Source organism: Nerophis lumbriciformis, linkage group LG32, assembly GCF_033978685.3.
Source record: "Nerophis lumbriciformis linkage group LG32, RoL_Nlum_v2.1, whole genome shotgun sequence".
NCBI lineage: Eukaryota > Metazoa > Chordata > Actinopteri > Syngnathiformes > Syngnathidae > Nerophis > Nerophis lumbriciformis.
In genome coordinates this window covers 19,342,211-19,355,733 of record NC_084579.2, presented here as the reverse complement: position 1 = coordinate 19,355,733, position 13,523 = coordinate 19,342,211, and the positions used below count along the sequence as shown (strand labels likewise).

The window sequence follows — 13,523 nt, the reverse complement described above, 5'->3', positions numbered from 1 at the left end:
CTGTTAAAAGATAAATTAACAGGCTTAAGTAAATACATGTATTGTCCCATATTGTATAATAGCTATTTTATCATTTCATAAGCTCAGAAGGGAAGTCTGTGTTCTTTGTGGGTGTTTTTCTCAGAAGGATCATCATGAAACCCCAAAATAATAGCATTTACCGTAATTTGCAGACTTTAAGCCGCGCACATTTTCCCGCGCTTTGAACCCTGCGCTTAAATCACATGGAAATTTACGGGTTCATGAGCTTCACTTGCTGCCAATAAATTTAGCCTCAACACATCAGACCAATTAAACGGGTCACGGTGGACCAGTGAAAATGTTCAGGTTGAATAAAACACAATTCAGTCAGCCATTTGGCGCGTTATGGACTCACCCTCATCGTGGCAAAAAAAAATGACAATACAAGGAGAACAAGACGACTTGAATTTGACCAGAACACAACACAAGGGTAGAATGTATACTATCCATGTATAGAGAAAATACTTCAGGCAGTGGTGTAGTGGAGGGAATACAACCTGTTTGAGCCCACTGCAACAAACCAGCTATTTTGACTACCACATTCACCCAGTGTTGTATAATTGCAACAATTATATAACAAGCTCTAAATGAAATTTGATGCATCTGTTCCACAATAACTACATATGTACATGCTCTAGACATTTTAATAACAACCAAAAAATATATAAAAGACATTTTACTTACTTGAATCTGATGAATCCAGTCTAATGAAACAAATAGATGTTGTTCGAAGGAAACCTTGAGAGGTTGTGTGAGTTCATGGACAGAAGGCGTGACTTATAAACAAATGTACGATCCAATAGCATTGTGAGACTGAACAATAGGACCTAATGAAATGTGGTAAAAAATAAAAAATAAAAAATGAAAAAGTAAAAATATATATGTATACGTATATATAACAGATTGTTTTTTAGGATGGTTAAAGGTAACGTTGTTATTTTACAACAAAGGCAGTAAAGTGTTCTATATCAACATCATCAATGCCGATATATTTTAGATAAGTTCACGTCCATCGTCCCATTACAAAAGTAGCGTATGTGTGTGCAATGCCACCTCCACGCCGGTAGGGGTCCCTCATATTCACTTCTCCTCGCGTATGGGTCGAACTCTCGTCAAACCGCGCGATAGTTGTGTGCGAGAGCGTGTGTTGTCGTACAAACAAACATGTCGGCTCCTAAGCGAAAACGTGGGGGACAACATGTCGGTGGGAAAAAGGCAAAACAACTCAAAATGTCCGCGGAGGGAGGAAACCCACCGAGTGAAACCCCACAGGAAACAACGAATGTTATCATCGTCCCAGCACCGGTGTCTATGGTACGTGCTTGCGCTTGAATGAAGCTAGCTTGTTAGCACATAGCTTTGCAATGTGCTAACTGGATAGAAGTACTATGTCCTTATTTTAACACTGCTAACATAATGTTTGTTGTCTATGTTCCTGGTTTATTATCTCTAGGGCAAATGGACCAACAAGGAAAGAGTTCTCATATTTTCTTCCAGAGGCATAGACTTCAGAACAAGACATTTAATGCAAGACCTGAGGAGCATCATGCCACATTCTAAAGCAGGTCAGTTGTGTACATCTTTGCAGCTCTAAAGTTGAGTTGAGTCTGAGTTTATTTGGAACATGCATGCATACAACATGATACATCACAATTTCCAGTTTCGCTATCCAACATGTTCGAAAAGGAGTAGGAAGAAGCAGAGCTTATTCAATCCTACCCCTTTTCCTTTACATAGCAGTTGCTAAAACTTTTCTTCACTTCCTGTTCTCAATTTATTCACAATATACTCCATAAGTAATAACAATAAAAATAAATAAATAATAATTTGTGAAGTAAGTCATATTTCATATGGTGAGATAAGATTATCTAGAACACTGGTTCTTAAACTGGGGTCGATCGAACCCTAGGGGTTCGGTGGAGCCTCCGCCGCGGAGGTCAAGACACACCCGACTGATCGTGTAAATAAAAACTTCTCCCTGTCGGCGTATTATTGATACCCCCAAACAATGTTCCCTCTAATTTTCCATATGCGTGAGCGAGCAAACAAAAACTCCTTGAGCATTCAGTGGAGCACATGTGAGCGACGTCAGACGTGCACATGCACTGTGGTCACACCAGCAACACCTGTCCCAAACCTGACTAAATAACAAGTTAAATATTTTATTATTAAAATCAAATGACAGCAGTCATTTCCATGAGATTATTTTCTAATATAAGTGTTTTAGCACTTACAATGACAATAACAAAAAATAATGTTTTTCATGAGCTGTGTACTAGTATTGTGTGTCTGGGTGGGGATCCTGCTTTGGAAATAATTTGTACCCCTTTCAGATATCGCATTTAGTTCCCACTAAAACATTCATATGGTGCACAATGAGATGTAAACATGGGATCATGTGTACATTCCTGTAACTTTCTGTTTGTAAAATATATCTTTATTTGTATTTCTTTAATTTAATATTAATCATTCCATGATTAATATTTATAAATTAAGATTGAAGTAAGAAAAAACATTTTATTTTTCATAAAAGAAGGGTTCGGTGAATGCGCCTATGAAACTGGTGGGGTCCGGTACCTCCAACAAGGTTAAGAACCACTGATCTAGAACATTTTCATTCATTTCATTTTTCATTTAGTTCAGGCTATAACATAAAAAAGTACAAGGTATACAACACATAATAATATTAATTAATATAATGCAAAATATAATGTACAGTATGTAAGCATGAAGGTCCAGTTTTGCCTGAAAGGGAGTGGAAAGAAGATCATTTATTTAATCCCACCCCCAGATCTCAATTCACTGATTAATACATTGAGTTTCACTGTTACTTTGTTTAAGGATTATAATACAAATGTTGTATCATGGTGGCATTACCACAGGTAACAATAATTAGTACACTGTAACATGTCTCCGCTCGGGATGGTCTCCTGCTGGCCCCACTATGGACTGGACACTCACTATTATGTTAGATCCACTATGGACTGGACTCTCACAATATTATGCTGGATACACTCGACGTCCATTGCACCGGTCGCCCAAAGGGAAGAGGGGGGGGACACCCCACATCTGCGGTCCCCTCCAAGGTTTCTAATTGTCCCATTGGGTTGAGTTTTTCCTTGCCCTGATGTGGGATCTGAGCCGAGGATGTTGTTGTGGCTTGTGCAGCCCTTTTGAGACACTCGTGATTTAGGGCTACCGGTACATAAGTAAACATTGATTGATTGATTGATTGTATTTGTATCAACAATGTAGGAAGAATGAACATACCAACAATGGTAATAGACAAAACACCAACAATGGTAATAGACTACATAGCAATAATGGTGAGAAAACCTTGAGTACATGTTAACACTTAGAGACAGAGTACAACAGCAGATCAAATTGAAGACCCTTATCTCTATATTTGAACCAGACCCGATGTTTGTATAATAGTTTAAATCGATTAATAGTTTGGCATTGCGGGCAGCACGGTGGAAGAGGGGTTAGTGCATCTGCCTCACAATACGAAGGTCCTGAGTAGTCTTGGGTTCAATCCCGGGCTCGGGATCTTTCTGTGTGGAGTTTGCATGTTCTCCCCGTGACTGCGTGGGTTCCCTCCGGGTACCCTCCGGGTACTCCGGCTTCCTCCCACTTCCAAAGACATGCACCTGGGGATAAGTTGATTGGGAACACTAAATCGGCCCTAGTGTGTGAATGTGAGTGTGAATGTTGTCTGTCTATCTGTGTTGGCCCTGTGATGAGGTGGCGACTTGTCCAGGGTGTACCCCGCCTTCCGCCCGATTGTAGCTGAGATAGGCTCCAGCGCCCCCCGCGACCCCAAAGGGAATAAGCGGTAGAATATGGATGGATGGAAGTTTGGCATTGCTTGTGTTGTAAGTCCAGTTTGTTCCATAGTTTTACTCCGCATACAGACACACAAAAACTTAATGGATAGATGAAGTAAATTCAGAATGTTAATCGTGGTTGTTCTTCTTTTTACATTGTAAACACTTTAAGTTTCAAGAGTTTCTTGAAGTGGATCAAATTAGTACAATGTTTGATTTCTTTGCTTAATCCATTCTGTAATTTAATTCCACATACTGATATACTGAATGTCTTAAGTGTTGTACATGTGTACAAATGTTTTAAATTACACTTTTCTCTAAGATTATATATCAATCAATCAATTAAAGTTTATTTATGTACCGTATTTTCCGCACTATAAGGCGCACCTAAAAACCACAAATTTTCTCAAAAGCTAACAGTGCGCCTTATAACCCGGTGCGCTTTATTACGATTCATTTTCATAAAGTTTCGATCTCGCAACTTCGGTAAACAGCCGCCATCTTTTTTCCCGGTAGAACAGGAAGCGCTTCTTCTTCTACGCAAGCAACCGCCAAGGTAAGCACCCGCCCCCATAGAACAGGAAGCACTTCTTCTTCTACTGTAAGCTACCGCCCGCCCCCGGAAGAAGAAGAAAAAACGCGCGGATATCACCGTACGTTTCATTTCCTGTTTACATCTGTAAAGACCACAAAATGGCTCCTACTAAGCGATCCGGTTCATAAAAAGACGCAATCTCTCCATCCGCACACGGATTACTACCGTATTTCACAGCAACTGATATTCCTGTGAACCGCACTGTGGAACGGGAGCACGTACGGTGAATATTCGCACCACAGGGAATGAGAAGTCATCCTTCACTGTGGTTCTAGCTTGCCATGCTAACTTCCACCCATGGTGATATTCAAAAGGAAGACCTTGCCAAAAGAGACCTTTCCAGCCGGCGTCATCATAAAAGCTAACTCGAAGGGATGGATGGATGAAGAAAAGATGAGCGAGTGGTTAAGGGAAGTTTACGCGAAGAGGCCGGGTGGCTTTTTCACACAGCTCCGAAGGCGAACACACCTTCACTAAGACGGGCAGACAGCGCCGGACGACATACGCCAACATTTGCCAGTGGATCGTAAATGCCTGGGCAGATATTTCGGTCACAACTGTGGTCCGAGCTTTCCGGAAGGCAGGATTCACAGAACAACAGCGACACTGACTCCGATGACTTCGACGAGACGGAACCGGCCATTTTGGATACCACGCTTGCGCAACTTTTCAATTCGGACACCGAAGACGAAGAATTCGAAGGATTTACGAATGAAGAATAACTTCAGAAGGTGAGCGCTATGTTTATTTTGTGTGTTGTGACATTAACGTTCGAGCAACATTATGTTGCTATTGCTCTACACCATTTTGAATTTTACTATGTTTGTGATTGCACATTTGCGTACATTTTGGGACAGAGTTGTTAGAACGCTGGTTTTCAATATATTATTAAAGTTTGACTGAACTATCTGACTGTTTTTTTGACATTCCCTTTAGCGCAGCGTAGGCGCGGCTTATAATCCGGGGCGGCTTATTGGTGGACAAAGTTATGAAATATGTAATTCATTGAAGGTGCGGCTAATAATCCGGTGCGCCTTATAGTGCGGAAAATACGGTAGCCCTAAATCACGAGTGTCTCAAGGGGCTGCACAAGCTACAACGACATCTCGGCTCAGATCCCACATCAGGGCAAGGAAAAACTCAACCCACTGGGCTACAATTAGAAACCTTGGAGGAGACCGCAGATGTGGGGACCATCCCCCCCGGGTGACCGGTACAATGGACATCGAGTGGATCTAGTTAATAGTGTGAAAGTCCAGTCCATAGTGGGGCCAGCAGGAGATCATCTTGAGTGGACACAAGTCAGCAGCGCAGGGACGTCCCCAACTGATGCACAGATGAGTGGTCCACCTCGGGTCCTGACTTTGAACAGCTAGCGCGTCATCTGTGGTCACCTAATCTGTGCCCCCCCTTTCCACGAAGGAGAGGGCGGCAGAGCAGAAAAGAGACGGCAGATTAACTGGTCTAAAAGGGGATCTATTTAAAGGCTGGAGTATACAAATTAGTTTTAAGATGGGACTTAAATGCTTCTACTAAGGTAGCATCTCTAACTGTTACCGGGAGGGCATTCCAGAGTACTGGAGCCCAACTAGAAAACGCTCTGTAGCCCGCAGACATTTTTTGGGCTCTGGGAATCACTAATAAGCCGGAGTTCTTTGAACGCAGATTTCTTGCCGGGACATATGGTACAATATTTCTTCTCTTGTTGAGAAGAATTGTTGTATATTATTGGGAAGCAGGTTGTAGTGTGCTTTGTGTATAATTGTAGCCGTTTGCAAATATGTCGCACTATGTCGTGGATTTTCAGTATTTTCGATTCAATGAATAAAGAGTATGTATGTTCTCTATATCCAACATTATGTATTATTCTAACTGATCTTTTATGTAACACCGTTAATGAATGAAGTGAACTTTTGTAGTTATTTCCCCATATTTCTGCACGATAACTCAGATATGGTAACACTAGCAAGCAGTAGAGGATATGGAGGGATTTTTGGTCTAGAACATGTTTTGCTTTATTCATTATTGACGCGTTTCTTGCTACTTTATGTTGTATATTTTTACACAAGATTTCCAGTTCATTTTATCATCAGTTGTTTTTGATTGTTCTAATAGCGTCATCTTAAACTCCCTTTAGATACAAAAATGGACAGGAAGGACAAGCTGTTTGTGATTAATGAAGTGAGTGTTGTTGTTTTTTGCCTAATATGTTAATTACTCTATAATATGATATTATTTATCCAATGTATTTGTATTCAATATTTTTCCCATAGGTGTGCGAAATCAAAAACTGCAACAAGTGCCTCTTTTTTGAAGCCAAGAAGAAACAGGACCTTTATATGTGGTTGAGTATCCGTTCTGTAATTGTCATGTTTGACTCAGTTGCATCGTCACACATTGTTAAAACTGAATTATGCTTTTGCAATGCAGGATTTCAAACAGCCCTCATGGACCCTCTGCAAAATTCCTGGTTCAGAATAGTAAGTTACCAAAGATCGCCAGTCCTTTGTAGTCCAAACTGTTGAAATGTAATTCATTTAAACTTCACCACAGTACATACACTGGCTGAGCTCAAGATGACAGGAAACTGCCTGAAAGGATCCAGGCCGCTGCTGTCGTTTGATCCGGTGGGTATAACTAAAAAAAATTGGGTTAGATGGTTGCCAACTTGCCATAGTAACTGTCCTGTCGTTTCTTCTTCCAGAAATTTGACCAGGAGGCCCACTATGCTTTGCTAAAAGAGCTTTTCATCCAGGTGGGTGCATTTTTTTTAATGAAAGGAACAACAAGAGCGCTTATAGGGGGGCGGCGTGGCGAAGTTGGTAGAGTGGCCGTGCCAGCAATCGGAGGGTTGCTGGTTACTGGGGTTCAATCCCCACCTTCTACCATCCTAGCCACGTCCGTTGTGTCCTTGGGCAAGACACTTCACCCCTTCACCCCGCCATCAGTGTGTGAATGGGTGAATGTGGAAATACTGTCAAAGCGCTTTGAGTACCTTGAAGGTAGAAAAGCGCTATACAAGTATAACCCATTTATCATTTATTTATAAATACAGCATGCAGACCTCCACCAAGGCCAAACAATACTGCCAAATGTAGTATTATTCCCCAGAGAGAGACAGTAAAAAGTATATTATTGTTACCTGCTGGTCCAACAATGCAATGTGGGTTTGACGACGAAGAAGCCAGGTTAGCATTCTTCCATTGTTGGAAGGTGACAAATCTGCATCAAAATGTATACCTTTTAGTTTAGTTACTATGGGTTAATATATTCTTTAAGTAATGCTGGTAACTTTATTCATGTTAACTCACCTTTAGGGAATGGCCTTCACAATAAGTGACACATAATATATTTATACCAGCTGAGTGGCCTTGTAGTTAGAGTGTCCGCCCTGAGACTGGGAGGTTGTGAGTTCAAACCCCGGCCGAGTCATACCAAAGACTACAAAAAATGAGACCCCATTGCCTCCCTGCTTGGCACTCAGCATCAAGGGTTGGAATTGGGGGTTAAATCACCAAAATGATTCCCGAGGGCGTCGTACGCTGCTGCTCACTGCTCCCCTCACCTCCCAGGGGGTGAACATGGGGATGGGTCAAATGCAGAGGACAAATTTCACCACACCCAGTGTGTGTGTGACAATTGTATTTACCTATATCATGAATATAGTCCACAATACCATTGAAAAGTTCCCATTGATTTACATGTGAAAGTGTCTCAAAACTTTTGAGCGGTATAATATATTATGGTCTTCATCACTCCACTATAAAATGATAGTCTTTATTTTAAAAGTCCACCATAAATATCTGCTTTGCAGATGCCATGTCTGCTCTACGTGTGATTTTTATCAGTACCGGTAATAAACTTGGTAACTAGTTGGTTGGGGCCGTTTTGTTTTCCAAATGTTGTTTACATTTTGTAGAATTAAGTTTTACACAATTTATAGTGGTACAGTGTCCAAAATCTTTCCACCAAGAGCTGCATACTGAAAAGTGAAAGAGTGTGGATGGCTTCTTTTGTACATTCAATATGCTAAAACCAATAAAAATGTACTAGTATAAGCTGAACTATTCTTAAAAAATGACTATGGCGCACTTAAAATCCTTTTTTTTTTCTCAAAACTCGCCTAATGTGTGGAATAATTCTGGTTTTGCCTACCGACCTCGAAGCAATCTTATTTGGTACATGGTGTAATGATAAGTCTGACTAGTAGATGGCAGTCAAACATAAGAGATACGCGTAGACTGCACTATGATGGCAATATGACTTAAGTACCAAACAATACCAACATTTTATATGTTCCATTGAAAATATAAAACATTACACACTGCGCTCAAAAATCTATCAAAATGTTTTAGTACGACTTTGGTAAGCTATGAAGCCGCACCGCTTGATGTGCTTCAACATACAAGTATTATTATGGTGTGTGTGTATAAGGTAAGACATTATCTGGCATTTTGTTTCACAATATTATGCGAAAGCAACTTTTTTTTACCTTCTGGTCCCTGCTGATCTGTATTTGGGATCTGCATAAATCCTGAAAAATTGCGCGTGTCCGCCTTCGTAGTCCGTGGCAACACCATAATCGATAAGCTTCTTCTTTTTCTCTATCTTCTTGTTGTGGGACATTAATCCATTTCTAATAAAAAGTAGTGTAAAGGTCTTATTTATATCTGTCAGTAAACTTGCCATGAAAGCGCTAAAACTTAACGGTGTAGTGAGTTTACATTATTCACCCAAAGAACTTTAGTTATTAGAGAGTTTCGTTCGGACGGTTTTTCACGGGACACTTCCGGCGTTGTTGCACTAGTGAGCCACGGATGAGGAGATGCTGCTCCGTTATTGATTGAAGTAAAGTCTGAATGTCATTAAAACAGTTAGCTCCATCTTTTGACACTTATTCCAATCCTGTCCTTGCACGCTACACCGCTACAACAAAGATGACGGGGAGAAGACGCTGCCGAAGGTGAGCCACGTAAATAAGACCGCCCACAAAACTGCGCATCCTGAAGCGACTGTCAGAAAGCGACTTGAAGATGATCTGTAAAACATAATCTATGAAACATTTTGACCAAAGAACCACCATTACATATTATGTAGACCACAAGGAAGTGTTTTCCATTTAGAAAAAAAATTAATAAGACACCTTTAATGCGCCCTATATATGAAAAAACATTGAAAATAGACCATTCATCGGCAGTGCGCCTTATAATCCGGTGTGCTCTTATGGTCCGAAAAATAATAATTATAAATAATTATAATAATAAATAATTAATTTTCAGAACGTACGAAGGGCCCTAAAATGTTTGGCTGTGGAGCAAAAATGACCCCCAGACCACACTTTGTTGAACCTCGATTTACACTTACGGTATTTGGTAATTTTGTATCAGCAAATAAAATGTCTGTTACCGTATTTAATGCAAAATCCTTACATTCATTGATGCGTATTTTAACATGATCATCCTCTGGATAAAACAAGCAAGGATGAGAGGGATTCCTTTCTTTGAACTCATTCATAACTTTTGATTTTTTAATTGCAGACTTTTTCTACACCACGCTATCACCCCAAGAGTCAGCCCTTTGTGGACCATGTCTTCACTTTCACCATTGCAGACAACAGGATTTGGTTCAGAAACTACCAGGTAACTTGTTTCCCCCCTCACACTGTGACAGAATCAAATTGATGGCTTATTTTGTCGCTTCCAGATCATGGAGGAAGATGCCTCGCTCGTTGAAATCGGACCTCGCTTTGTCCTCAACCTCATCAAGATCTTCCAGGGCAGCTTCGGCGGACCCACGCTCTTTGAGAATGCAGGCTTTAAGTCTCCAAACATGGTAACACTCGCTTTTCATTTGTGATTTAGCGTTAGATGGGGGACAAGCGGTAGAAAATGGATGGATAGATAGAACTATTGGGACAATTGTCCAATACAACTATTGGGATTGAAAAGAGATATTCCTTACAGCTATAACAGCTTTCATGCTTCTACAAGATTTTGGAGTGTCTTTTGGAATTTTTTTTTACATTTGTGCGGACCGAAAAAAGTTGTTTTCCTCAAGCTGACTCACATGGGTCACAGTTTTAAAAACGTTGGAAATAAAGTACAGTGCATCCGGAAAGTATTCACAGCTCTTCACTTTTTCCACATTTTGTGACGTTACCACCATATTCGAAAATGGAATGCATTATTTTTTGTCCTCAAAAATTTTACACACCCTATGATGACGATCTGCATTTTTTTTTTATATAGGCATTTTTTCAAATTTATTAAAAATAAAAAATATAAAAGCCCAGACTTGAACCCAATTGAACATACCGTATTTTTTGGATGATAAATCGCTCCGGAGTATAAGTCGCACTGGCCAAAAATGCATAATAAAGAAGGAAAAAAATACATACCGTATTTTCCGCACTATAAGGCGCACCGGATTATTAGCCGCACCTTCAATGAATGGCATATTTCATAACTTTGTCCACCAATAAGCCGCCCCGGACTATAAGCCGCGCCTACGCTGCGCTAAAGGGAATGTCAAAAAAACAGTCAGATAGGTCAGTCAAACTTTAATTATATATTAAAAACCAGCGTTCTAACAACTCTGTTCACTCCCAAAATGTACGCAAATGTGCAATCACAAACATAGTAAAATTCAAAATAGTGCAGAGCAATAGCAACATAATGTTGCTCGAACGTTAATGTCACAACACACAAAATAAACATAGCGCTCACTTTCTGAAGTTATTCTTCATTCGTAAATCCTTCGTCTTCGGTGTCCGAAGTGAAAAGTTGGGCAAATTTACGATCCACTGGCAGATGTTGGCGTCGTCTGGCGCTGCCTCCTCGTCTTAGTGAAGGTGTGTTCGCCTTCTGTCATCCATTGTTCCCACGCAGTTAGCAGTCTAGCTTCGAATGCCCTGTTGACACCAATATCTAGCGGCTGGAGGTCTTTTGTCAATCCACCCGGAATGACGGCGAGTATTGAATTAAGCGCGTCTCTCAATGTGCTGTTATGAGCTAGCAAATATAACAACTACACTACCCAGCATGCAACGATAGTTACGAGCATGCGCGGTAGCCCTGAGAAGTTCCCACGCAGTTAGCAGTCTAGCTTCGAATGCCCTGTTGACACCAATATCTAGCGGCTGGAGGTCTTTTGTCAATCCACCCGGAATGACGGCGAGTATTGAATTAAGCGCGTAAGCGTGTCTCTCAATGTGCTGTTATGAGCTAGCAAATATAACAACTACACTACCCAGCATGCAACGATAGTTACGAGCATGCGCGGTAGCCCTGAGAAGCGTTGTTGTATGCTGGGAGTTAGAATGTGGTTATGAGCACGCTGTGAGTAAACGTTGAGAACTCAGTTAACACGCCTCGTCTGCATTATTTATAATTAGACAGACAACACACTTAATAGGAGCCATTTTGGGGTCTTTACATAAACACACAAATGGAAATGAAACGTCACATATCCCAGCATGCACCGCGCGCTTCTTCTACGGGGAAAAAAGATGGCGGCTGTTTACCGTAGTTGCGAGACCTAAACTTTATGAAAATGAATCTTAATATTTATCCATATATAAAGCGCACCGGGTTATAAGGCGCACTGTCAGCTTTTGAGAAAATTTGTGGTTTTTAGGTGCGCCTTATAGTGCGGAAAATACGGTATATAAGTCGCACTGGAGTATAAGTCGCATTTTTGGGGGAAATGTATTTGATAAAATCCAACACCAAGAATAGACATTTGAAAGGCAATTTAAAATAAATAAAGAATAGTGAACAACGGGCTGAATAAGTGTACGTTATATGACGCATAAATAACCAACTGAGAACGTGCCTGGTATGTTAACGTAACATATTATGGTAAGAGTCATTCAAATAACTATAACATATAGAACATGCTATACGTTTACCAAACAATCTGTCACTCCCGATCGCTAAATCCTATGAAATCTTATACGTCTAGTCTTTTATGTGAATGAGCTAAATAATATTATTTTATATTTTACGGTAATGTGTTAATAATTTCACACATAAGTCGCTCCTGAGTATAAGTCGCACCCCCGGCCAAACTATGAAAAAAAACGGCGACTTATAGTCCGAAAAATACGGTATGTGGGTAAGTAAGTCTTTAAATGGCTGTGCACAACACTTCCCATCCAACCTGATGGAGCATGAGAGGTGCTGCAAAGAGGAAAGGGCAAAACTGTAATTTCTGGCAAAAGTGCTTTAACAGAGTATTGCACAAAGACTGTGAATACTTACGCACAAGTGATTTCTTAGTTTTTTATTTCTAATACATTTTGCAAAAAATACTAAACTTTTTCAGTCATTATTGGGTATTGTGTGTAGAATTTTGAGAGCAAAAAAAAAATGTATTCCATTTTGGAATAAGTCTGTAACATAACAAAATGTGGAGAAAGTGAAGCGCTGTGAATACTTTTCTTGTCAACGGTGCTAAATCACAATTGTTAAATCTACAGCAACGGCGAGAGATTCGTCTGGCGGCGGCGGCCAGGGTGCGCGAGAAGCAGATGGTGAAGGAGCTGCAAAAAATAAAGAGGGACCAAGCTAAGCCGGGCATCAGTACAGACATCACGGATGATGTCTTCGACACACCGGCGGAGAAGAAACCCGTTCAGATTGAGACGGAGCCGGCAGGGGCAAAAGTCGAAAAGAAAAAGAATAAGAAGGTGTTCAAAAGGACGAGGAAGCAAATGATGAGCAGGTAAAAGGACAGACAGAAACATGATGAAAATACATTCATACATCTGAATATTTTTTATGTGAATTTGATGTATTTACACATTAAGTTACATGTCAACGTAACTTTTTTTATTTTAGTACAATTGTTTCAGCATTGTACTAAAACTGCTTTATCAGGATTATATTGAAATTGTGTATGTTTAACTTCTTGAAATAAACACAAGCAAACAGTGGTATCTTTTTGTTACCAATTGTGAAAACAATGCCCCATTAAGTTTAATTTGAGCTCACCTTATTACCAGAACAATTTTATAGTGCATATATAGTATAATAACTCGGATGCAAGGAGGGGTATATTGTGGTCGTCAATGCTTTTCT

At 40.3% G+C, this 13,523-nt stretch overlaps 1 protein-coding gene across 1 annotated transcript; it reads left to right on the top strand.

The window, feature by feature from the left end:
• The first annotated feature begins 1,112 nt into the window (after positions 1-1,112).
• Positions 1,113-13,375, top strand: bxdc2 (brix domain containing 2). Its single transcript, XM_061926733.2, has 10 exons — positions 1,113-1,335; positions 1,475-1,586; positions 6,581-6,624; positions 6,717-6,787; positions 6,874-6,923; positions 6,997-7,070; positions 7,148-7,198; positions 9,981-10,082; positions 10,147-10,275; positions 12,923-13,375. The coding sequence occupies exons 1-10, from the start codon at positions 1,186-1,188 to the stop codon at positions 13,169-13,171; spliced, it is 1,032 nt and encodes a 343-aa protein (XP_061782717.1). The 5' UTR covers positions 1,113-1,185; the 3' UTR covers positions 13,172-13,375.
• Positions 13,376-13,523: the final 148 nt, after the last annotated feature.